This window comes from Lolium perenne, chromosome 2 (assembly GCF_019359855.2).
Source record: "Lolium perenne isolate Kyuss_39 chromosome 2, Kyuss_2.0, whole genome shotgun sequence".
Taxonomy (NCBI): Eukaryota; Viridiplantae; Streptophyta; class Magnoliopsida; order Poales; family Poaceae; genus Lolium; species Lolium perenne.
The window spans coordinates 103,366,502-103,392,452 of NC_067245.2; the positions used below are offsets into that span (position 1 = coordinate 103,366,502).

General features: G+C 48.2%; 2 protein-coding genes and 1 pseudogene across 2 annotated transcripts; all 3 read right to left on the bottom strand.

Annotated features, from left to right (window-relative positions):
- Positions 1-456: 456 nt before the first annotated feature.
- LOC127330243 (peroxidase 7-like) lies at positions 457-1,626 on the bottom strand. The gene is made up of 2 exons (XM_051356519.2): positions 1,317-1,626; positions 457-1,220 (listed from the first exon to the last, which is right to left on the bottom strand). Exons 1-2 carry the CDS (start codon positions 1,569-1,571, stop codon positions 471-473), a joined length of 1,005 nt encoding a protein of 334 aa, XP_051212479.1. The 5' UTR covers positions 1,572-1,626; the 3' UTR covers positions 457-470.
- Positions 1,627-2,152: 526 nt separating this feature from the next.
- On the bottom strand, positions 2,153-12,974 carry LOC127333777 (protein trichome birefringence-like 13). Its single transcript, XM_051360214.2, has 6 exons — positions 12,505-12,974; positions 11,892-12,069; positions 11,375-11,515; positions 10,661-10,781; positions 9,838-9,972; positions 2,153-2,685 (listed from the first exon to the last, which is right to left on the bottom strand). Exons 1-6 carry the CDS (start codon positions 12,884-12,886, stop codon positions 2,419-2,421), a joined length of 1,224 nt encoding a protein of 407 aa, XP_051216174.1. The 5' UTR covers positions 12,887-12,974; the 3' UTR covers positions 2,153-2,418.
- Positions 12,975-13,214: 240 nt separating this feature from the next.
- LOC127333778 (uncharacterized) lies at positions 13,215-16,742 on the bottom strand (annotated as a pseudogene).
- Positions 16,743-25,951: the final 9,209 nt, after the last annotated feature.

Genomic DNA, 25,951 nt, shown 5'->3' on the forward strand with positions numbered 1-25,951 from the left:
AAAGGACATGCTGGCCGATCTTAGCTTGACACGTACTCCCTCCGTTCTTTTTTAATTGACTCGAATTTAGTACAACTTTGTACTAAATCCGAGTCAATTAAAAAGGAACGGAGGGAGTACGTACTAGTGATTTTTCTTCCCAAATGCTTTTTGCCCGGGGGCGCAAGTATAAGATTGTTTTACAGTTCATTAGCGGAACTGCGGCGAGAGAAAACATCTACTGATCGAAATAGTACAAATTCCCAAAGAAATTCTTTGATGAAGGGGCGGCTAATTACATATAGTTCATCGATAGTTCGAAATGATCAGAACGCTGCAAAAAAGAAACACCTAACGTTCCTCGTCTCAACACGTGACTTTACACCACATACAAGTACTAGTACAGTTGATAAACCCTTAACCAAAACAGGTGAATGAATAAACCCAAAAACACAAGCCGAATTCCCCTCCTGAACCAGTGGATCGATGGATCAGTACTTGTTGACGGCGGAGCACCTGTGGCGGACCTCCCCCTCGTTGCCGGTGAGCACCTGCACTTCGCCGAGCCGGCGCATGGCCATGGCGAACTCGTGCTTGAACTCCTCGGGCTCTCTGACCATCTCCTGGACGAAACTCTTGGTCCGGGAGTCCTCCAGCATCTTCTGGTCCGTCTCCAGAAGCCCCATCTTGCGCTCCAGGTTCTTGAAGTACACGTTGTCGAACACCGTGGGCGTCTCGCCGTCGAGCTCCACCCGCTCGTACTCCGCGAAGTAGCCGCTATGGCGGCACTTGCGGCGCAGGAAGTCGCCGTACTTCCTGTCCAGCGTGTCCGGCTTGGAGTTGCAAAGCCGCGGCTTGACGGCGGCGCAGGTGGCCTTGCCGATGGAGTGCGCGCCGGAGAGGACGACGAGATCGCGGACGTTGAGGCCGTTGGACTCGAACAAGGCGATGAGGTCGGTGACGCTCTCGCGGCCCATGGGCACGTACTTGTCAGCAGCGGCGGCGCTGGACTGTCGGCCGTCCTTCCGGCCGAACTTGAGCGGCCAGTACCCCACCCCGACCTCCCTGCTCACGTCGCGGGTGGCAGCGGTGAGGATGTCGGCGCAGGAGACCGTCCGGGGGCAGTGCTCCTCCAGCTCCGTCTTGATGGCCTCGATCAGCCCGAACCCCCGGAGCGTCTTGCTCGACTCGGCGTACTTCTCGCTCCCCGGCGCGTCTATCAGGATCGACGCGTCACACCCCTGATAATCAAAAGCCACGCACAATACATACTGGAATCAGCACACGACGCAAGCATGCAGACACAATAGATCGGCGGCGGGTGTTGAAATACGTACGCCGACGGCGAAGTCGTGGAAGAAGAGGCGGATGAGGCCGGCGGCGACGGTGTAGTCGGCGTCGAAAGCCTCATTGACGATCCTCTGGACGATGCCCTCCATGTCCGGGCACGACTTGGCGTAGTACCCGGAGTCGAGACCCTCCACGGGATTCTCGTAGGCAGGACGCTGGCCGCCGTCCGCCATCGCCGAGCCGGCGAGCACGAACGCCGACAGTGCAAGGAAGGAGAGAACCGACGACGAAGGCGTCCTCATCGTGCTAGCTCGTCGGAGAAATGAATGGTCGAGATGTGGGATTGACTTGTGGTTTGTGCCAGTGCAGCTGGTTATATAGTTTGCGCAGGAGCTGGTTCATTTTCGTAGTAGTACATGCAAGCACGTAGCTAGGTGAGGTGGGTGCCTGAACTTTTGCAACGTACGGCTCGACGTGAGCAGCAATACTGGTTAATGGGTTGCACGTAGGCAGGGGCGCAGATCAGGTCAGCGTATGGTAATCAACAAGTAATTGCACAGGTTCTTGTGTCATTGTGTGCAGCATCAAGGAAATCAGGTATGATTATATATTTTGTCTAATAGTATGAAAAGTAAACGAATCGGTTCTAATTCCAAATAAAAAATGGGAAATAAAATAGGCATATGTTTTGATGAGCTCCATATGTCGGAGGTCATGCAAGCATGCCAATCTTATCAACATGTATGGCATGTATATATACCAAAAGTCAAAGTATTTTATAGCCACAAACAGTTTCTTATCTGATTCTACAAATGAAGTTGCAGAAAATAATGCAGATGTGTGTTTTGGTGTCGGCGTGACAGCAAAAAGAAGAAGAGAAATCTGTCCAGGAGAAAGCCTTCACTCTGTTTGATCAGGTTTGCAACTGCAAACCAGAATGTTCAGACAAATAAGTCCTGTTTAACTACTCTAGGCTTTAGAAGTGTACCTGTCAGTAAAATTCCTAAATGTGTAAAAAAAAACTACAAGGTCAAAGTTACAGTGGAGAAAAGGAAACATTCGCCTATATGAACATGCTCAATGTTTGGAGTAGAAATCTTTTCTCAAAACAAATATTGGGTGGAAATTCTATCGAGGGCTACAGGTTTTTCAGGCTAGCTCTCTCTCAGTTGCTGCAAGATTTGCTGCTAGCAAATCGTTCCATGTATCAGTTGGTCCTGGTAAGCACCAATGCATGCAATCATCGTGCTTCTTTCCTCCGGTTGTTGACGGATGAGCATCAGCTCTGAATTCACTCATGTGAGTGACGTTCAGAACTCTAAAGGTAGACTGCTCAAGAGCCTTCATCAAGTGCTGGTTCACCAAGCGTACTTCTGTGTTTGTGCCATTGTTGTCCACGGAAAAAAAATCTTTGACCTGAACCAATTTTGTTCAAGTTATTAATGTCAACACTCCAATCTAGGAAGAATCACCAAGCCTCTAAAGCCCCAAAATTAGGTATTCAGACAGAAGGAAATACATAATATTACAGAAACTAAAATACATATATGTCTGTTTGCCCTACACATGCAGGTGGTAGGCCTATCCAGCCAACTAGGCCATTCAAATTATAGCTAATTAGCTTATTGGCCTTAAAACTAAGATAACATATAGACATGCATATGTGTTCGGCAAGGAAAACTGGCGCGGTAGTATCACATTGCTAGAGCATTTCTTTCATTCCATATCCATCCATCCTCCTAGTTTAGTTACTGCAATGGGCGCCCACGTATTTCAAGGTTTAAGTTTGATGATTTTTTTTTTCGAGAAAACGCAATGACATTGCGTTTCTTTTCATTGCAAAGAAGAAGATTAGTTTGTTACAAGGTCACGCCTCCATGGAGGGTGAAGAACACCCAGCTACTAACAGAAAACTAGTGTACATCCCAGTCTACAGGTAAGACGGCGCGAAGGCCAAGGGCTCCAGCTCTGGCCCAAAGCGCCGCCTCAGCCTTGATCCTGTCATTCACTCTCTGGATGGACGGCTGCTCTCCATCGAAGACAGACGAGTTTCGGTGCTTCCAAATCAACCAGGGCACAAGCAGCGTGGCGGTTGCAAGGCCTTTTCGCATAGGCTTCGGCGTGTGCTGTCTCGCAGTGCTCCACCATTCGTGGAGGGTAGGCTCGTTGTCAGGTGGTCGACAAGGGAGCCGTAGCCAGGACAGAGTGTCGTACCAAACCTGCCTAGAGAAGGGGCAAGCCAAGGTGAGGTGATGCATGGACTCGGGCTCTTGGTCGCATAGCAGGCACCGAGGATGATGCTGCAGCCCTCGCCGTCGTAGTCGCTCCGCCGTCCAGCACCGGTCCTTGTTAGCCAGCCAGTGGAAGAATTTGACGCGCGGAGGCGCCCAGGTTTTCCACAGCAGCTTCCAGGCCGAGCAGGCCCTAGAGCCCTGGAATGTGCTCCGGTAGCAGGACTTTGCCGTGTAGACACCGTTTGCGCTCCATTGCCAGACGAGCTGATCAGGTTGGTCTGTGAGGACAGTCGCCTCCACCTGTGTCCAGAGCATAAGGTACTGGCCCAGCTCTTGGAGTCCAAGCACGCCGTGGATGTCGCGAGCCCATCTGTGGTCGATCAGCCCATCTCTGATGGAGGTTGCCTTCCGACGTCTTTTAGGGATACAAGCGTAGAGCTCAGGGGCAATTTGGCTGATAGAGCGACCGGCAATCCATCTATCTTCCCAGAATCTGCCAAGGCGTCCGTCGCCAGCGATCATATGCGTCGAGGCAAAGAACAGGCTCTGTTCCTGGCGCGAAAATTGCAGCTCTAGCCCTGTCCATGCTTTGTCCTGAAAATTGTACCAAAGCCACCGCATCCGAAGCGCAAGCCCAACCCTCTCCATGTCCTGGACACCAAGGCCTCCAAGGGATAGAGGCCTGCACACCGCACGCCAGTTGACGTGGCAATGCCAGCCGTTGGCCTCGGCGCGGCCGTCCCAACGGAAGCCTCTCTGAATCTTCTCGAGGAGCTTTAGGATGCACTTTGGCGGCTGCAGCACTAGGATCTGATGTAGGGGGATCGCTGCCAGTACAGACTTGACAAGGACGAGCCTCCCAGAGCAGTCCATGAGCCTAGACTTCCAGGTGGGAAGCTTGGCCGCGGTTTTGTTGACCAGCGGTTGCATCTGTGCGCGGGTAGGGCGGCGGAGCGTGAGCGGTATGCCAAGGTAGGTCAGTGGCAGCTCCGCAAGCTGGCATCCCAGAGTTGCCGTGATCACCGCGCTATCGTCAGGCTCACAGTTGAGCAAAGTGGCGGAGCTTTTACCATAGTTTACCAGGAGCCCGGAGGCTCGGCCAAACAGGTGCAGGATCGCCCTCACGGCGCCGGTATCATCCCAAGTTGGATGGCAAAACATCACCACATCGTCGGCATATAGGGAAACCACCGGGATCGTCTTAGTCGGGTGTAGCGCTTGCAGAATTCCGGCGTCGACAGCTCGCATGATCAGCCGCCCAAGGGTGTCAACGGCCAGGACAAATAGCTGCGGCGACAGGGGGTCGCCTTGCCGCAGCCCCCAGCGATGCCAGATCGGTGGCCCTGGGCATCCGTTGACCAACACTCGCGTGCTCGCCGAGGAAAGGAGTACCACGAGCCAGTCCAAGAACTTGGCGTCGAACCCGTACCTCCGGAGGACGTCGAACAGGAAGGCCCAGGAGATGGTGTCGAATGCTTTGGCAAGATCGAGCTTTAGCAGCACTCTCGGCGCCCGCAACTGGTGCAGTTGTCGCATGGACTGTCGGACAAGAACGAAGTTGTCATGGAGACTACATCCACCAATGAATGCATTCTGGTTCTTGCTGACAAGGCGATCAAGCTTTGGGGCCAAGCGCAGCGACAACACTTTCGCTGCAACCTTGCCGATGAGGTGCACGAGGCTGATGGGGCGGTAGTCGCCGAGAGTCTCGGCATCCGGGCGTTTCGGCAACAAGGTAAGCAGGGCCTGGTTGCCCCGGAGCTCATTCAGCTGCTGGAAGACAGCCAGTATGTCGTGCTTGACCAGGGGCCAGCAGGCCTGAAGGAATTCAGCGGTGAATCCGTCAGACCTGGCGCCTTGCGTGCGGGAAGGCGCTTGACAGCAGCCCATATCTCATCGTCCGTGAACGGCTCGTCGAGCTCAGCAAGGTCCGCGGCGGGGTCGATCAGATGCTCCAGGTTTAGGGTGCAGTCGCGGTCAGCCGTCGAGCCAATGAGGGCGTCGAAGTGGGCAAAAGCCGCCTCCGCCATCTCTGCCGGCTGGTCAATCACCCGGTCTCCCACCATGAAGCTGTGAATGCGATTCTTTTGACGACGGTAGGAGCATTGCTGGTGGAAAAATGTCGTATTCACGTCGCCATCCCTAAGATTGGCAATCCTAGCCCTTTGCCTAGCAATCGTGCGCTCGAGGGAAGCATACCCAAGGTGGGATAGCTTCAACACCTTGTGCAGCCATAACTCGTGCGGCGTAAGTGTCCGGTCCTCGCGGGCTTTGTCGAATCGCAAGATAAGCTCCCTGCAAATGGGCAGCTTGTGGCGCACGTTCCCCACCAGCTTGGCGGCCCAACTTGTGAGCTTGCTGGCTGTCGCCTGGAGGCGTAGCATGAGCCGCTCATAGGGATCAGCGCTGCCCACCGAGGCCCAGGCCTCAGCAACAACTTCCTGAAAGCCCTGAAGGCGAATCCAAAACTCCTCAAAATGGAAGCGGCGATGTACCGGCGGTGTGGGTGAGCAGTCAAGCAACAGGGGGCTGTGGTCGGAGACAACAGATGCGAGGCAGCGAAGGCTGCACTCACCAGCAAGCTCTTCCCAGTCAGAGCTGCACAGCACCCGGTCGAGTAGGACGAGCGTCGGAGGATCCTGCCCGTTGGTCCAAGTGTATCGCCGGCCGCTCAGGTAAATCACCTTCAAAGCGAGGTCGTTGATGCAGCGCCTAAAGCGACCCATCATGTGCCTATCCAGGTGGTTGTTGTTCTTGTCTTCATCCCGGTAGATTAGGTTGAAGTCTCCGCAGATCATCCAAGGCCCCGGGCAGTTTGGTCGCAGCTCGCGTATCTCGCGGAGGAACTCCACCTTGTCAGCGTCCTCTTGTGGCCCATAAACCACAGATAGCCACCAGGGTGTGGTGGCAGCAATGTGCACCTTGGCCGTGAGTATGTTGGTGGTGAATATGGGATCGGTGATGGCCACCGTCCTACTCTGCCACGCCAAAAGGATACCACCGCGCGTACCGTCCGCAGGTAGGTATACAAAATCATCGAAATCGGCACCAAGCGTCTCCAGGATGAGGCCAGAGTAGAACAAGTTGATCTTTGTTTCCTGGAAGCACACGATACAGGCATTCGTGGTCGCTACAAGTGCACGGATGGCGATCCTACGTGCCTTGGAGTTGAGCCCACGCACGTTCCAAACTAGTATCTTAAGGTTTTCTAACATGATGGACGGAATCGATGTAGGGGACTAGCACGCAGCTAGATCTGCAGCGCTTGTCCTGGCAGCACCGTGCAAGGCAACGCATCAGGGGCTGAGGGAGCTCTCTGTCGACCAGGGCGGCAATGGCGCGCAGGATGTCAATGGGGATTGGCATCGCAAACACTTTGTCGTAGGCCTTCATCGTCTCGAGAGTTATCTTCTCATGGAGGTCAAGCAGCCCCAGCATGCGCAGGACCTGGACGTGGGCGCATCTCTCCGCCGTTGGCGGCGCGGTGGCTCCCGTTGCCGAAGCAGACCTGGCGGCCGATCGGCCGCGTCTCGGAGAGAACACCAGTGGCCTCCGCGGGCGTTTCCCAGGAGTGGGCAGCGCAGCACCCAGGCTGCTGGTGGCAGCGGTCAGGAACTCTCCCAACGTAAAGGACGATGGCTGTGGCTGCGCCTGCTGCGTGCGCGCGCGTTGTCGGAGACGGCGCATGACCACCGGTGGCGACCTGAACTTTCTTGGTGTCGTGGTGGCTGCGTCGTTTGTTTCCCGTGGGCTAGTAGCCTGTAGTTGGGCAGGCGGGTCTTGGGCCTGCATAGCTTGGGCCTGCGTCTCTTCCACTTGCGAGACAAGATCGGTCTGGGTGGTGACAGGCGAGGCCAGCTCAGCCCTAGGTGTCGTTTCTTCCCGCCCAAGTTCCGCGGACCGGTCCACACTAGCGTCCGTGCCCGCGGCAGACGCTGACGGTGGCGTTGCACAGGAGTTGCCCGACAACCGATCCTCCTCGGTTACTGGTGAGGGGATGGGGACCTCGCGCCCTTCGAAAGAAGGAGTTGTTGGCGCCGTCTCCTGGTTCCGACAAACCGGGTGGGCCTCCTGGCTAGGCGTGGGCGCAGCTGGATTGGCGCCAGAGGCGGTAGACGACGACGGGGTGGAAGCCGTGGTGGGGTCCGGTGCAGTGGTGGTCGGGGGAGTGGCCACAGAGGAGGCGCCATCTGTCCCTTCCCTTTTCTCGTTCTGGACTTGGTCAGATCCTGGTGGTGGACCGTGCGCCGTGGTGGGGTTGGGTGCAGCGTCCTTCCTGCGCCAAAAGCTGCGTCTGCTTTGTCGCCGTGGCCCACCTTGGCCAGGCCAAGGCTGCATGGTCCGTACGCCGGAAGCTGCGGCCGGAGCGCGCAGCGGCCTCATTGCGTCGCACGCCACGCCGTCGTCGCGTCTACCCAGCTGCATGACAGCCCAAGGCAGCGGATCCATGGCCATGCCGTCAACCCGCCCAGGTGGTGGCGGCGAGTCGTTGTTCGGGCGCCGGCGTTTGCGTCCATGGCCGCGCCGCCGAGCTTGGGGCCACCCATCGTCGTGATCAGCACGGCCATCACCAGCGCCTCCAGTGCCACGACCAGGGTCGTCTGCGCGCTGCGTGGCCGGAGCGACGGCCGCGGCAGGGCCGACGTCGATGGAGATAGGGTACGTGAGTGTCCGAAGCGCGGGCGCCTGGGACATGGAGTGCGCGGGGATGATCTCCACGACCTCGAGCACAGCATGGCGTCAGGGTCCCGTGCGCGCGCGGTTAGCCGGAAGGTGGCCATGTCGGCGCGGGTGCGAGTCTCGGCGTGCAGGCTCTCAACCCAGCAACTATCACGCAGCAAAGATTCCGCCGTGGACAGCTGCCAGGCTTGTGCAGGGATGCCGCGGAGGCGTACCTCGACGCGTTGATCTAGCCTGTCACAGCCGACGTGGGCGAGCTTGCACCATGGCCGCAGGTTGAGCGAGAAGCTGGTGGTGCTGAGGAAGTGGTCGCCGGAGACACGGTTGCGGTTTTGCTGTGAGTCGAAAATGATGAGGAAGTCCTCTGGATGGTGCAGGTGGACGGAGAACTCGTCGGGGTGCAGGTCGAATGTCGCGCAGAGCAAGTGCGAGATGGCATCAGCGGTGACCGCCGGCCGCGTGCCAGTGATGGTGGCGACCATGGCACGGCGCAGGACAGCCTCGGCCTCCTCCATCTCGGAGGTGCAGGGCACGATGACACGGTCCGGCTCCTGGGCGCCCACGACCGGCGCATCAATCGAAGTAACCACCATGGCGCGTTCCTGGTGCTGTGGAGGCGGCGGCGGGGGCGGTGCCGCACGGGCCTGGAGGGCGGGGGCGCGCTGCAGCGGTGGGAGGCGGGCGCGGGCACGGTCGTACTCGCGCTGTTCCAGCGTGCGATTCCGGAGCCATGGCCGGAGAGAAGGCAGCGGCGGCGGCGTAGTTCGTTGATGCGATCCACGAACGGCGTGCCCTGGTTCCAAGCAGCGGAAACAGAGTCCCGCCTCTGCCTCCGGCGACGGGCTGCGCCGCGGCTGCCGCTGCGTGGCGCCGGCGTCGAGCTGCGGTCGGCGCCGCTGGTGGTGCCTGCGCCGAGGCCGGAGCCACCCCTCCGCGTCCGCGCCGCGAGGTGCCGCATCGGCGAGCGGTGGATCTCGAGCGGGGCCGAGGCGAGTGGCGGCGGGCGCGCGTTGAGCGCCGCCGCCGGCGCGGCAAGAGCCGCTGGCGGTGAGGCCGGTGAGGGTGCGCGGCGGCTGCGGCGGCGTGCGCGCAACGCTGCTTTAGCTTCGCGAGCCGCGGCTGGAGGAGCCGTCGTTGTCGGAGGCCAGCCACCGGTCGCTGCGGCGGCGGCCGCCGTTGCTGCCGTCGGAGGCCATGTCGCGGGGGAGGAGGGAGAAGGGGGCTGGGGGGAACCTACCAGAAGGGCTCGTCGGCGGCGGGGCTACAGGCTGGAGGGGAGGGGGGCGCGCTGCGTCTAGAATCGTGTGGCCTCATCTTTGGCACGCAACCCAAAATCTCAGTTTGAGTTATCACTCCGTATATTGTTTATGAAAGGTCCACTGATCTTTCTTGTCGTTTGACGATTTATGGTAAAAGTTAAACCTCGAAATACATGGACGCCTACTAAACTAGGACAAATGGAGTACAACTGTGAGTTCTTATTTAACAGTTCCGTGATTCACAGGAGTAGGACTACATAAAAATTGAAATTACTAATCAGTAAATGTGCATGTAACAAAATGTATGCTTCAAATAAAAATAAAATAAAATTGAATCGTGCAAGAGAAGATGAAAAACTGCTACCCAAGTATCTAATGCACTGTAGTTTCAGTACCTCTTTTGAGGACAAGGGTTGGTCACGTTGACAAGATCCACCTTCATTCCAGTCACCACCTTCAAAATGTCTAGGAGATTGAGTGCGGAAGAATTTAATTCCGTTGGGTCTTATTGCTTTGTTCACAAATGCTATCTGATGAAAATTGTTTATTTATAGCATGAGAATAATAAGTCAAATATCAAGATGATAGAAAATAGTAAGACGGTTATTTCTTCTTTACTAGAGTTCACACTTCACAGGATATTTTTTCAAGCCATTCACATAAAATGCAGAGGCTGAAAAATATTAAAGCCAAATGCAGCCCAAACTAATAAGCTATTTGAAGTATATCAACCTGCTGAATAATATGCTTGTTTCATGCAAATGCTGGACCATTCCAGACTAAGAGAAAAACTTCAGGATTCGTGAAATACAGTACAAGGTTCAGGTATGGCGAAAGTCAGTGTTCAAAATAATCAGCCGATTTATTGCATCTCGGGGGGGTCACCGATAAGATAAATGCATATCGGACATGCTTATGATTTGGGCCGATTTATTGTTCTGACAAGCAATTTATCAGCTGATATGCCGATTCATCAGCCGATATGCTGATTTTTCAGCGCCGGAACCTTGGATTAACAAAGAAACTAGCCGATAAACAGTGGACCGATGAAATCGATTAATCGGCCAATAAGCGATTAATCTCTAATTTGAGGCCGACCGAGCACGATAAACGATATCTTGAACATTGGCTAAAATCTTACTTGGTTCAGCATTAGCAAGCAAGGAGTAGTAAATAGGAAGTTTCCAGAATAACTTAGAAACAGAACTATAAGCATACCATGTGTTTGAGAGCCAAATCCAATCCTTCAGGTGGCAATAAAGGAGGTATAATCGGCATCCCTTTCTCGAAGAATACCATTGGTGATTGTATTGGATCAAACTTTGAAGGGGCCCACCACCTGTATAAAGCAAAGGGGGTCAGCTCAATAATACAAAATATGATGCCCACAAAACAAAATAAGTTTCAGGAAAAGAAAAAGGGGGACGACTTGGTAAGTTGGCACTTATTATGACCTAGAGTGGTCAACAAGCGCATCTAGCTTACCACACAGGATAGTTAGCAAGGCAGCCTGAAGATAATATGTCTATTAGCACGGGGAGAAAAAAAAAAGGCAGTAAGACACCACTACAGAAATTTTCCATCACTACTTGTTAAGGTTAACCAAAGTATTTTAATAGCACCAGTTAGATAACCTAAGAAATCTATCAAAGCAATCAATTTGTCGGACGTAATAAGTTCCTAGGTAAAACCACACTAATTTTGAATGGTACCCAGTTGAATGCACTGAGGCTGAGGAAGAAGGAAGATAAAAAAAAACAGCAGGTGGGGACTAAATAACAATTTTGAGATATTAACTGATCAGTGTTATTACTCAGAGGGTTTAAATCATAGGATCCAGGCTCAGCATTGACGGATAGGGAAAACTACATAAAAATTGTTGATTTAATGCGTATCTGCCTTATGAATTGTGATGTTCACTTAGACACTTACCAATGCCCTGTGTTGAAAATAAGAACATCATGGAAGCTTGTTGCATCTGCCCATGCTTGATCTGGAATATCAACATCAACCCTGTAGCCTTGCTTGTATCCAAGAGATTCTAGAGGACCTCCGTCTGGACTAGCTGACCACCTATGGAACCAGCAATATGGCCTTGATGAATGATAACCAGCAGAATCATGCATGAAAAAATGAACTACTAATCACCCTCTAAGGGATAAGGCACAACAAAAGGTTAGGGAAACAGTACTGTCTAACAGAGTACACAAACAAAGGGAATTTAAAGAAAGACAATGAACCAACAAAACAAAAGTTTATTTTGAAATCATGTAGCAAGAATGTCCTATTGGAAGCCTTTCAATACTCCCAAGTTACACCTAGAATCCAAAGCCAAAAGTGATGACCCATGTTGCGCATAGTTGATTCATATAACCCATAACAAGAGAAGCTAGATGCAATTTTACAGAACTATATTTTGGTACTTAATAATGCAAATCACACTACTTACCTACCATAGCGTACCAAAAGATTAGTTCTGTGGTATGAGAGGGTGAGATTATAGTGTAAGAAGGTGAAGCCTCGGTCTGCACCTGCTGGACGCCACTTGCGAATCTCTCCGCTCACTCCTCTAAGCATGCAGACCAATGAAGCAAACATGTTCCTATTCAACGAATCACCCACAAATCCTACAAGAAAATATTGAGCATACATCATTGTAAGATCGCAAATTCAAGGGGTCTCTGAATACGATACATTTGCCCAGATAGACAGATCTGAAACACCAAGCTAGTTTTCCTCTTATACCATTATGATCATAAGAATGCAGCAGAATCATACAAACAATGCTAGCTTTCCAATACTAGCAGTGGAATGTAGCAAGAATGTACCAACATAGCCACGCTAAAGATTTCATCAAAGACCTCCCATACATCCAATAGTACACACATTCCATATTACCACCTTCCATACAGCATGTTTCATCAAAGACCTCCCGAGTATAAAGCCAGACCATCCAATAGGCACGGAGTGACATCTCAAGCATACTAACACTTTACACACAGAGTGTCATCTCAAGTATACTAGTAGCAACAAAACACAGCGAAATAGGAACGAGTACGAACCAATGTTGGTGTTCCTGTGGCGCTCCAGGAACTGGTGCGGATCCAGCCTGGGGAGTAGCTCGCACCCCGCGGGCTTCCATCGCCAGCGGAGGAGGGCGCGGCCGTTGCGCTTGCCGTTGGCGACGCAGTTCCAACCTTTGAAGATCTCCTTGCACGTGTGGTCGTACCTTATCTGGGAGTCGGCGGAGGCGTCGGGCACCCACCCGCCGGCGGCGTGGTCGCAGGTCTGCTGGGGCCTAAGGGCTGCGTTGCTGACCGCGGGGATGGAGCGGGGTGGGAAGATCAGGAATAGGATTAGAAGAACCAGAGGGAGGAGCAGCATGAGAGGGACGAAGGCTTTGCGCCGCCGCACGCCGGCGGCCGGGCTCCTCGCCGGCGGCATATGGGGAGAACCGGCGAGGGCGAACAGAATCGAGTTTTGCTTGGGCTAAAATAAATTATTACAGAGATCGGAGTGGGTCATGACACCTAACCGCGCTTCGGCCTTAGCACTCGGCAAGGCCCAATACAGAAATTGCTTAACTCGGCTGGGTTGAAGCCTTTCCACTGACTAGTAAAGTGGCACGTGCAATGCACGTCTTGATAAATAAGTTTTCATAAGCCTGTTTCTGGCAACAAAAAACAGTTAGTCCATCACAATTGACGCTTTTGGTAACAAAGTGCAATGGCTCACTTTGATAATATATCACATTCATTTGAAGCAGAGTCTATAGTTTTAGTCCATAGACGGAACAAGTTCTCGCAATTTCGAGCAGACAATGGATTACATCAAAGTCTAAGACAAACAGACTAAATACCAAGTGCCTCTCACACATTCTATGTGCTTCTTCAGACCCCTCTCAAGGAGAAACTCCAAGAACCCTGGAAGGAAGACCTATAGCTTTGCAACTCACGAATTAGCGAGAACCCGAAGATCGCTGCTCCATACTATCCATCCAAAGCCGAACAACTGACTAACATTGGTCCCCATCACCAATCTCTGATAGCCTGTGGCCTGGGCGGACAACATGGTATCTTTTCATGTCACTGGATGTAACCTGGGCAGTTTAAAATCCAAAACATCCATGGTTGCATTCCAGAACATTCTTTTATTTACTGACCTTTAACAAACTTCATGGTATCTCCGCATGTTATTGGATATAACAACATCCTTTTATTTACTGACCTTTAAGGCTGTAACAAACTTCAAGACCAATAACCATTTATTCATTTGCTAATGATACTTATCAGTAACAAAAGTTTGGTCAATCAAATCACATGAGAGAATCAAGATGCACATACTTAATACTGGAATAAATAATCATGCTAATACGGCAATACCACAATAAATAAAACAAAATGAATAATGTATAACTGCACTCAAGGTTACATTGAACTTGGCCAATGTTTGAGAGGGGACGACAACCACGCAAAACCACGCTTTCTAGTCTTCTTTCTGCTGGAATATCAGACATGAAACCTGCACCTGGCTACTGCCTGCAAACCTTTTGCAGCCCCACCAATTATCAAGGATGATGGTGAGCGATTTTCATTCTCCATTCTTCCTACACATTACTACATGTGAAATTAGTAAAAAACAAATGACTCGTGATATGCCAGAGACTGCCCCTTCAACTTAGTTCCATATACATGCTATACCGCTGAACAACATTAAACACTTACATGGCACAATTTTAGAATTCAGAAATGTTACCCCGGGCATTAAGGAGTATCCTTCAGAAATGCTTCAAGTGTTTGGAGAGTTCACAACGATTAACAGAAAGAAATTCTTCAAGTGACAGGAGAGTTCACAAGGACTAACTAATATAAATGCTTCAAGGGCTTGTAGTGATGATAGCTGACAGATCATCTCTAAAATTTTCGGACTTCGCTAAAAACCACTCAATGAAATGTTTACTTTAGTAAATAATCATCTAAATATTATGGCGGAGAAGCACTGTAGGGGATATACCAGACCGAAGTTGTCTAATCTGACAATTTTATAAAACAGAGTATACTTTAACTCCATAGTAGATAAATAAACTGGGAAGCATACATTACCTACCTCTGAAACCTGAACTGCTCATTTCATGACACAATGATTCCGCATAAGTTTTTAGTCCACAACAGGACAGGAAGAAGTGAAAACCTTCATTGAATTGATGGTCCATGCAACATAGTTGTGAGAAATGCAGACAAGAAAATAGAAAACTCATTTAGTTATGATTCCCCTGCAACAGCCAAGCCTGAAGCAACACCCATTGCTTATGGAAAGCCAATTAACATGAGGCGCTATTTAAGATGAGCTCCTGCGGGTACTCGAAAACTCGCAGATCTCCTGCGGGTACTCGAAAAAAAAAGATGAGCTAGCATTTCATTATTGACAATACGAACGTCATATCTTATGAAGAGTATAGAGAAGTACACTATAACATAACATCAAAAGTCAGGAAGTATGCGAGCAGATATTAATTAGAAAAAAATATTCATCATTCATAAGAAGTTACCAACATATATTTTTCTTTTAAAAAATTACCAAACCAGATTTGTGATCCTCATTTGCTACAAAACAGAGACAGAGCATAGTAGGGATGGCAGGCAAATAAGACAATGAACATTTTTACTTGTATGATGGGTTATAAAGAAAGCACTCTTTTCGTTTACTTTGGAAATGGAACAAATGTATTAATTTATACTGAAGAAATTAACTGCTTGAACAACCAGTAGAGTTACATCAGGGCAATCATGGGTACTGTTATTTAGTATCTATGGGAAGGATACTTCAAAGTAGAAGTTTAAGATGCGTGGTATACCCATATTGTCTAAGTATGCTTCAGAGAGTAAATAGGAAAGTAGCAGACAACACCCTCCGTTATGTGACGATTCTAACAAATGTAAGGATACTATACAGAATCAGACATATAGCAGCGAAATTACACAATAACTACTGATCAACATCCTGTATGGTTGTACAACTTCTATGATTGGATCTAAACTACCACTTCAAATCTTCAATGAAGGGCAAACCTGCAGGATAAAATTTGAAGAACTCTATGGATCAGCAGTTCAGCACACACGTGACAGCACCAACTCCAGCCTCAGATCTTTTCTCGTTGAAAAAGCAAGTTAGCTGGAACCACACATGAAGTGAAGAAAGATGGAGAAACTCAATCTGACAAGAGAAGCAAAGCGGAGAAACACATGAACCTCAAGGCCAAGGGAGCCTGCTCGTCATCGCTGATGTTCAGGTTGATGAGATAGAGGAAGGCTGCACCCTCGCCGGCGGGGCGTGGCCACCGATGCAGCCCAGCTGGAGGCGGCCCGATGTCAGCGGCCGCAGGTCTGTGCTGATCTACTGTTGGATGGGGAGGCGACGTTCCCCCCTCTGGTTGAGGCGGCGTGCAAGCCGGTGTGTGGTGGCGTCGTGGCTAGAGGCGCACTGGACCGTGTCCTTCCTATCGCCGTCGACGCGCATCTTGCGACTGCCGTTGCAGTCCCTGCACATGACGAACCTCACGCGGTCACGCCGGCGCACCCCGCGCACCATACCCGCGCCCGCGGCAGTCCCTGGAGCAGGGCCTTGAGCTTGCCTTCCTCCTCCATCTTGGTCACCTCTAACGCGCCGCCGACGTGCTTGCCCCGGACGAACACGGCGGGCACCCGCAGCTCCCGCGCGCCCTGTAGCCCGAGTCCATGGAGACGTCCCGCTCGATGAGCTTCACGTCGTGGGCCTCGATCGCGCGCACCGCGTTGCACTCCTCGAAGGTCTTGCGGATGCCGCGGATGGTGGTGGTGTACAGCATGACCGCGTTCGAGCCGCCGGGCGGGCACCTGCCCTCCGCCACGATGTGGGCGCCTTCCTCCGAGAGCTCGCGCTCGATGGACGCGAGGAGCTCCGGGTCGAACAGCGGGCTCATGCTCCGGCGCGACGACGACATGCCGCCGGTCTCAGCCGGGCCGGGCTTCCATGCGACCCGGGCGCTGGCCGGGGAGAACCTCTTGGACGCCCTGGACAGCTTGGAGTTGTCGATGGAGTTGTACGGGCGGAGGACCCTGTCCTCGTCGGCGGGAGTGGGCGGCCGGGACGTCGGTGCGCGTGTTTTCAACGGATCTGGAGCGGGGCGACCGGCGGGGGAAATAAACTGGCGATCAGTTTCCTTGGAGCAGAGGATGTGCGTGGTAAGGAGAGGACGGAGTGGTGCTTGGATTGTAACTGCATATCGTGGGGTTCGGAAGGAATCCGGTTGGCAGACAATACATCATTCGGACAACATGAGCCATTGGATCTAAGCCTATGAACGGTGTAGATTGTTCGGATGGGACTCTCTGGGTCTTTTAATAGTAGTGTAGATGTAGATGTAGAAGTGTAGATAAATGTAGGGAAAATGCTTCCGATCTCTGGTTTTTCGGTCCAAAACTAGAGTGTTGTTTTTTTTTTAAGAAATCTACAGTGTTGTTTCTAGATTGTAACAATTAGATAAAAATTTATTGTAAACTCACCGACATAATTTTTAAGATTTTTCTAAAGGATATGTTACGAAAATGTGTGTTTCGATATGTTGTAAACGGATTAATTTTTACTGTAATTATTTGTGATTTTTGGTGTAATTGTTTTAGTCATGGACACTTTTTTTCGTAGAGATGTTGTATATGTTCGTTAGTTTTGTAACAATTATGTATAAAAGTTATAGAGAAAGCATGTCAGAGATGTTGTAATGTTTACCTGGACGTTTGCCATAAATTATTTTGTTGTAATCGCAATAATTTTTGGTAAAAATAGCTAGTGTTTTTTGTTGTAATTGGATATATATATATAATGTGTTATTTTAAACAAATTTTTCACAGCCACGAACACATGTTTTTTATTGTTATAGCTTTTGATTTTTATTGTAATTGCTGTCAATTTTTGTTGTAAACCAACCTATATCAAAATAATTGTTGTTTAACCACTTTTTAATAAGACTATTTGTTTACATTTTTTGTAATTTTTTTGTTGTAATAGTACATATATTTTGTAATCGGAGCGAGAGATTTTATTGCAATACTATGTATGAGACTCGGATCAGTCGTCGAGTGGCAGTTTTGTCGTAAATATTAAGAAGGTCAGGCCCAAAGAAACATACCCTTTCGGCTTAACTGGGGATGTAAGGACTGCGGGTTGAGTTTACAAAAAGTAGGGGGCAAATCACAAAATTTGTGTTACAGTTGATTCTGCCCGTCGGATCACCATCAGACGGTGCGGAGGATGACCGATTTTTTGCCCTGTATCCGGCGCCCGACGCGTAGCGTTCGCCCTAAAAAAACTACTTTGTTTATATATGAAATGGAGGATTGGAGGTAATACGAAGGTTCTGCTCTAGTGAAAAAATTAAACTTTTGGAGTGTATTTGAAATCCAAAGTTCAGAACAATGCATAAGTGCAATTAAAAATACTGCCTCCGTTCTCTTTTGTAAGACGTTTTAGCTCTTTTGTAGATTCACTCACTTTAGTTTGTATCTTACCTATTTTTAGTGAGTAAATCACTCTCTTTAGTTTGTATCTAGTTCACTTTCGAAACTTCTAATGTGTCTTATACTAGTACACAAAGGGAATAATTCTAAAAAGCGAAATTTAAATATTAGGTTTGTCTCGTATGAAATTGGTTCGTTACACTTGCACTAAAACTACATAAGATTGGCTTGCGGTTTCGTTTTGATGAATCAAGTTCTAAAATATGTTGGACTAATCCACTGACTTGGCACTGTGGTTCATTTTGGTTCATATCGCGTTGCTCGAGCTAAGAGCAGCTCTAGCGGATCACGATAATTCGAGGCTGGACAAGTTGGATCTGGGAGCTGGATACGATGAATGTAGTACCTGGTGATGATTGGCAAAACTTCAATTCATACTGAAAATTCAAACAAGTTCACGGCAGAAAAGCCACACATAATTTATACTAATCCATCATAGTTCACTCGTGGATCATAATTTACAACCGTAATGAAGACATAGGATATACAGAGAAGAATCCTACTGTCACCGGTGCAGCGGCGGTGGCGGTGAATGGAAGAACTACGTGTCGTCTTGGGCGCCGCAATCTTTCGACGGATGCAGAAATCCATGCATGATACTGCGGTTCTCCAAGCACACCTAGTGGAACTCGTGCTCCTCCTTTGCCTCCTCAGCCCGGCGTAGTTATGAGGATACATTACTAAGTGGCAACAGCATACTGAATTGCGATATATCAGTCCTATGATATGAAAGAATTTTACAAACTTAATCATGCCTCATGACATGGGCTGAAACTTCTAATGATCCAAACAAAAGTCATACAATCATTTATTTGTCTGCATGTAACGAGGTTAAAAGTTTCTATGCCCGGAACAAACATGTAGTTCTTTGCATCTATTGTATCCATCCTTCTTCAAGGACTCCAATCCACAAATAAAGCATTCTCTGCATCAAAGATGGTTGTTGTCTGATTAGGAATATGTTCTCTCCAAGTATTCTTAACCGTCTTGGCATATTGTTACTTTTTCAGAAAATATTCAGTCAGGATGTGAAACAACCATGATATTTAAACCAGTAAGCCTAATCTAATACACCATCTTACATAATCAACTTGGTTCCTAATAATATTAAAACAAAACGGTACACATGTAAGGTTGATATCGTATAATTTCAGGATTTCAAGGAAAGATATATCAAATCATTCGCTTTTAAGTGACCCTTGTGTAAGGGGAGTTTTCATGCTGCTCATGCCCTTTAATGATTAAATTTAAACCAGACTATAAAACTTTTACGTCACATCTGAACAAAAATGCAAAGGAAAATAATCACTGACTGATGGAGACACTGCAGATCCCACCCGACCAGGCGGCCCTCAAGGTTGGCATGCTCATAACAGTCCGTGAGGGCACTACGTGGACCTCTACGGCGCTGTCTTCATGTACATCCAGTCGGACAAGCACCCTGTCCACGCCGGCAAAAGGATTACACTGCAAGGCACATAAAAACACCAAGGCATCTTCCCTTCATGCTGAAATCAATTTCCCCACAATTACTTTATATTCAAATCTGAATTAGATTAACAATCTTATACTGCACAAAGGTACCTAGTTCCATTTGAAATTTAGACATTGTTCACACAAATCACAGCGAATCAAATATCTGGTCCGAACAGATCAGTTTTGTGCACTTGATAGAGAATGCTTGTCAAAACCTATGCAATACTTGAAAGCACATGTACTTCGTACCCAAATGAGGAAGGTCTAGAATGGCTGGAGGCAGTTGAACCAGGCTTTCAGAAAATCTAATGATCGATCAAACCCTCAGTTCTCCTGCACATACAATATTTCTGAAAATCCTCTTAGGTGATTTGTGCATAGTAAAATGAACATTAGCATATAACTCCATCTAAGTATATTCAGAACTGTTTAAGGAAACATAAAGAAATACGTGAGCTAAATATGCAGAACATTAGATAGGGCTACAAAATGGTAGTCTTCTAAGAAAAGCATTTGAGATGATCAAGGAAACATAAAAAGGACTTGCTAGAGAACATAGAAAAAAAAGAATGCTCACCTGTATACACTAAGTTTCATAGCAGGTGGGTGTGACTCAACTTCTCAGTGACCAAATGTTGAACTGAGAATGCCACAACTTCATAAAAAAAACATTACAATTTCGTGGCATGTAGAAAATCTGCATCTCTTAGCTCCCGTTTGAGGATACAGTGTTGGAAAAATAATATACTCTGAAGAGTAGTGTTCTGGATGAAGCGTTAAAATGACTGAAAAACGTGCAGATGTATGTATTGAGAGGGCATTACCATGGTAGGAATCCTGGTCCAGTATGCTTTGCAATAAAATTTGAATCATCAAATGTGGTTTAATAAGTTTATGTGCAATTCGGTATCCACTACCATCATGCAGGTCATCCAATAGTCACCTTAAGTTTACACCGAACAGATTGTGTAAAATCCCTGCCCAAAAACCAAATCTAGGTGCGGAAAAGTTAACATGAGCTTTTGTACAGAACTGAGTCAACAAGAGAAGAACATGAAGTGGAGGGAGTGAGAGGATTTACCTGTCCTGCTGCAGGTCAGATAGCACGACAAATCCAACAATGGACTGAGGGGAGTTAGAGTGGAGCTTCCGATCCGTCAGGAGCTCAACAGTCAACACATCTTCCACCCATGTGATATGTCTGCTGTCGCCCAGGAGGGATGCGGTGGGAGAGTGGGAACGCTGCGGTGTTCGCCTAGGAGGGATGCGGCGGGAGCCTGGCAAGGGCGGTAAGCCAAGCCGGCGACAGCGGTGATGGGATGCGACATCACGGGGAACTGAAGAAAAAATGTTCGTTCCCTAAACGTGGGTTAGCGGGGGAATTGCCGGGTGTTGTCCGCTCATCGTCAAACACGGAATAGATTTGGGACGTTGGATAGACTGGATTAATGTCCACGATTTGTTGCATCAGACCCTCTGAATCTTTTATTAGTTTTTTTTCGATAAAGGTCTTTTATTCGTAGTGGTGATGAAGTCAAGCAAAGTCCTAAACACTTTTGCATCCATTGATGTGATCTGTATGACAGTTGATGTGGTACCTTCTTTCAACGGGCCAAAGAGTTGTGCCATGAAGACTGTCGATCGGGCTGCAAGCACACAACGGTGAGTAGCGAATGTCTCGTCGCCGACCTCAAACGTCACATCAGCACCCACCTTATTTTGCAGGAGAATGTTAAAATGTTCGCCTATGTCAGACACGAGAGCATCGGCGGCATCCTTGGAAGTGTTGGGGTCCTTGCAAACCATGATGTCACACCGGATGGTGAAACAATCACCCTTCAGATGAGCGGATCGTTCAAGGGCATCTCTTCTCACAAATTCGTTGTCTCCCCAACAAGGTTCCTTGTTCGAGAAGAAGGACGTGGGCGTCTCACAAGTATAGATGTATAATGGCCTTTGCTCCTCAACCTCGTCGATGAATCTAAATTTGAAATACGCTCAGGGACGGAGCCAGGAATTGAAGATAGGGGGGGGGGGGGGGGGCGGAGAGTAGAAGCACCAAAATCATAGGAAAAATTGTCGCACAACACGGTAAATATTGTAAGGTCTAGATCGTCGAAATATGCCGGTTTTTCTGCAATATGAATGAATTTATATATGTAGCGAATTGATGTCGGTTTTACGAGCACTAAGATCAAAGGTCTCAATAACTTTTTCAATACTATGCTTATTTGATATTTTCCTCTCTATATAGACTACCGCACAATCGCGAAAGTTATATCCAAATTTAGTGCAAAGATGTGTCTTAGCTAGTTCATAGCATACAAAGCTTGTTCTGCTGTTGCAATATGGAAGAGTCCCTCTTCACTAAGAAAACCAGCAGGATATTTCCCCTAAACTAGACAAGCACAAGTGTACATCCCAAAATTCCTAATTAATTTCCGAATTTCCTAAGAAATAGACAAACTAATCTAGCAATCTAGTGTTGACTGTTGAGAGTTGGGCCAAAAAATAACTCAAAGACAGATCAAATCAGAATTTCGGAAATGGGAAACTAGAGACTACCTTTCTTCCTTCCGTCGTTGCTCATGCACTCATGCAGACATTGCGGCCGGCCGGTTTGATGGGCGCCCCTTCTCAGCCCTCAATTATCGGTTTATCTGGAGTTTTTGTCTTCTAGATTGGAGCCCTCGGTGGTGGCCGGGCAATCGGCAACAGGGCAGCCGTTTTCGCGTCGAACAGAGGCACAACACAGTAAACGAAACGACGATCTGATCCAATCGCGCGTGCGTAGGAGCTGGTTTCCCAAACTGTATCCTGAACGGGCTGCTACGGTGTGCTAATTAAGCTGGTTTGGGTCTGGATGTTGTCCTGTAAATTGCCTAATACAGTAGTATAACATGGGCTAAGGTTCTTAGCAATTGGGATTGGCTGATTGGGCCACTAGAGGCTGCATTACGCACACAGATAGGGGGGGGGGGGGGCCAACGTAGCATGTTGGCTGAAAAATAGCGATAATCGCTACTCGTTACGAGGAATGCGCGGATCGTTAGGGGGGGGGTCTCGCCCCCGCTCGTCCCCCCTTCCCTCCGTCCCTGAATACGCTCTATACATCCTCGTTGGTGACAAGGCGAAGGAAGAGAGGAATGAAGTCGACGCTACTCGGGTCACAACCGTTAGGATAGTACTCCCTCTTGCCCAAAATATGTTGCATATAAGGTTTAGTCAAACTCAAACTTCCTAAAGTTTATTCATCTATATTGATAAAAATATAAATAGAAGATTGTTAATTGTTTTCTTGTTAGCTTTTTCTCATTTTCTTGTTGTAACACTGTATAAGATAAAGGGAAGCAAAGGTGTGCGAAGTGGTGTTCTCGATCGCTTTACATCTGCATTCCCTTGTATGAATACTAATCATTTGGACTTAAATTATTGTTAATTATTTTCTTGTTAGCCTTTTCTCACTTTCTTGTTAGTAACATTGTATAAGATAAAGGGAAGCAAAGGTGTGCGAAGTGGTGTTCTCGATCACTTTGCATCTGTGTTCCTGGTATGATTAATAATCACTTGAATTTAAATTATTGTTAACTGTTTTGTTGTTAGCCTTTTCTCGCTTTCTTGTTAATTATTTGCATAACAACACTGGTATTGTTGTAGCAGCATGGAAGAACCCCGATTGGAAAATAATATGAAGGCGCACCTCTAACTTCTCCATGCATGTCTTTCCAACTTCCAAGGATAAGTGGAGAAATCTACTATCCACTCAGAGAATAAGTGGAGAAGTTTAGTATCCACGGGAAGATGATGATTTGAAAGAAATTTCCACATTACTTTTATCGCGGAGATAAAGACGTAACCAAGAAATGCTACAAATTTTATTCTTTTGTGTATCTTTCTCTTCTGTTATGTATGTATCACATATGTATGTATACATATGATATATCAGATGTTTAATAAAATTGAGATTTGCTACCGTATTTGTATAAGTGTTAGTTACACATATATCTGCTAGTATCATGGTTTTACAGGTACAACTAGTCGGTTTGTCCAAAAAGTTTGCAATGTATAAATCAAAATAGGTGGAAAGTAAAAAAGGTCGTTTGAGATCATATCAAACGCAAACGATCGATGTTGAAAGGTTGATTGCGAAGGGCGGCCTCCTATTCGCAAACCATTATTGTGGTGAAACCGTTTGCGATAGTTTACCCCATCATACACATCATGTTGGAAACCGTATGCGCTGTAGAGATCCACCTTTGCATACTGACGGTAAGGTTTATCGCATGTGACGGTCGTTTCAGTCATGTGTGAAGGCATGTTGTCGTTTCAGTCATGTGTGAATGCATATTTTTTCCTGTATAAGATCACCATTTTTTTTTTGGAAAATTATGTATTTATTTGTGTTGCAACTATGCTTCATAGATAGTCATCCTTTCATATGCATAGCAGGTCTAGTGCTGATCATGGAATGGTGTCCTCATTTACGAGTATATTTTAGTGGAAATAGACTGAGCTTCACCGTATATACTTTCTAGATGCCTGGCTTTAAGATCACGCTGGGTATAAAACCCGAAACCCAATCCCCGAACCTGAATTATCCAGACCCGGACTAGAACTATCCGAGACCCGAAAAATCAGGTGATAAATCGGGTGGCATATCTAGAAACCCAAACTAATTTCGGAAAATTTGGGTGTAGGCCTCGGGGACCTGAACAACCCGTTTAGCCCGAATTTGGACCAAATCTCCCGCACTGCCCCAGCCCAGCAGCCAGGAGCCCACTCCACCGCACGTCAATCTCTGGCCCTCCCCTAGTCCCCGAGTCAATCATGCCCAACCGGCCAACCCTAACTCCCGCACGAGCACACTCCGCGAGATCCACTCCCGCTACCAAGGCGTTCACCGCCTCCTTTCGTTCCTCGCATCTCGGTGCCTCGCCCGAGAGCTGCAACCGGTGGCGTTGCGCTACCTTCTTTCCTTGACGGCGCACTGCGTCGACCGCTAGCCGCCGACCGCCTCCCTCGATAGTCCCCTCCTGCGTCGGTCGCCTCCCTTGAATCCGCCGGGCCGCCGTCCTCCTTCCTTGTTTCCCTCCGGCCACCAGCCACCTCTCGGCCTCTACGGTAGAAGCTTCTAGAGGCGTTGCTCCAATTCGGGTGAATCGGGGAAACCCGGACCCGAATTTTCGGGCACCTGATTTGTCAGGTTTTGATTATTTCGTGGGAATATCGGGTGTTGACTCTGAAAGCCCGAATCGTGAAAAACTCCAAAAACCTGACCCGAAAGTTCGCGAATGCCCAGCGTGACTTCAAGATAACTCTTAATTTGGACGTGAAAGCTCGTATCTCTACTAAAGTGGAAAGAGCTCAAACTGAATTTGATACAAATGCTGGTTGTACTTAGGTATCAGTAATGAAACCAAATTAACAACATGATTACGATACTTACCGCTCCCGCTTCGCCGACCGAACCAGCACCAGCCGCCACCGCTCTCGCTCCGCCCTCCAAACCAGCAATAGTCGCCGCTATGTAGTTGTCCATCGCTGAATCTACGCTTTGGAACTTCAATGACACGAAATGGGAGTGGAGAGAGGATGGGTTCGAGCTAGGGTTAGAATTTCTTGTCTCCTCTGTTTTTTGTCAGAAATGGGGATGGTGGGGAGAGAATAATGCCGAGTGGGGTTAAATATTAGAACACTTTTGGAGTGGGCGCGTGTGTGTGGACCTGTGTGGATGTGTCCCACGCTCTCCAACACATCCTTTTCCTTTATTTTAAGCGGGAGTTGGGGATACGTGGAAGAGGTACAAACATGTACGCGTGGGGTGGCGTGTACGTATTCTCGCGGTGATACGGGAATCCCTCAGCTAAATGGGTCCTGTGGGTTCTAGATCGGGCTTTTAAGTACACGAATTGAGGCTGAAAAGTCGTTCATACCCCTCATCACGGATTAATCTCAGCCGTGCTTGTGTTCTGCTCAACATAATGTTTTGCCCTTGGAAGTCTATGGAAGCACTCGCCTAATCTGTATATAGCGCATGGAAGCCTATGGTTCTCGCTTACTTTGTACTAAATCCAGACCAGATGTCGTTCTCCGTTGATACTTCGTACTAAATCCTGACTATTATTATGAATTGGATGGAGTAACAAAAGTTCACGCAAATTTTTGACACCAAAACCGCAAAACAAAACTGACGAATAAAGAGCTAGACCAAGCTACACGTAGTCTTTTATTATTAAGCATTTAAAATTCGTATTTTAAAGTTTCATAATGAAAATATAAATTTCTAGAGGTAGCTAATGATGTATACTATAAACATATAAAATCTCAATGTGATATTCTTTTATATTCTAGGCGACAAAAAAATGATAAAATATGTTCTTATTATGAATAATGCACATTTCAACACTATATAATTTATCAGATTTTATTATTTTCGTGTAGGCTAGAATGTAAAGCGGTTTAAATTGAGATCTTAAACGTT

Coding starts and splice junctions, on each gene's coding strand:
- LOC127330243 (XM_051356519.2), bottom strand. CDS start 1,571: ATGAGGACGCCTTCGTCGTCGGTTCTCTCCTTCCTTGCACTGTCGGCG. Junction 1,221..1,316: donor TCCACGACTTCGCCGTCGGC/GTACGTATTTCA, acceptor TTTGATTATCAG/GGGTGTGACGCGTCGATCCT.
- LOC127333777 (XM_051360214.2), bottom strand. CDS start 12,886: ATGCCGCCGGCGAGGAGCCCGGCCGCCGGCGTGCGGCGGCGCAAAGCC. Junction 11,516..11,891: donor CTTTTGGTACGCTATGGTAG/GTAAGTAGTGTG, acceptor CTGGTTCCATAG/GTGGTCAGCTAGTCCAGACG. Junction 9,973..10,660: donor ATTTGGCTCTCAAACACATG/GTATGCTTATAG, acceptor AATTTTCATCAG/ATAGCATTTGTGAACAAAGC.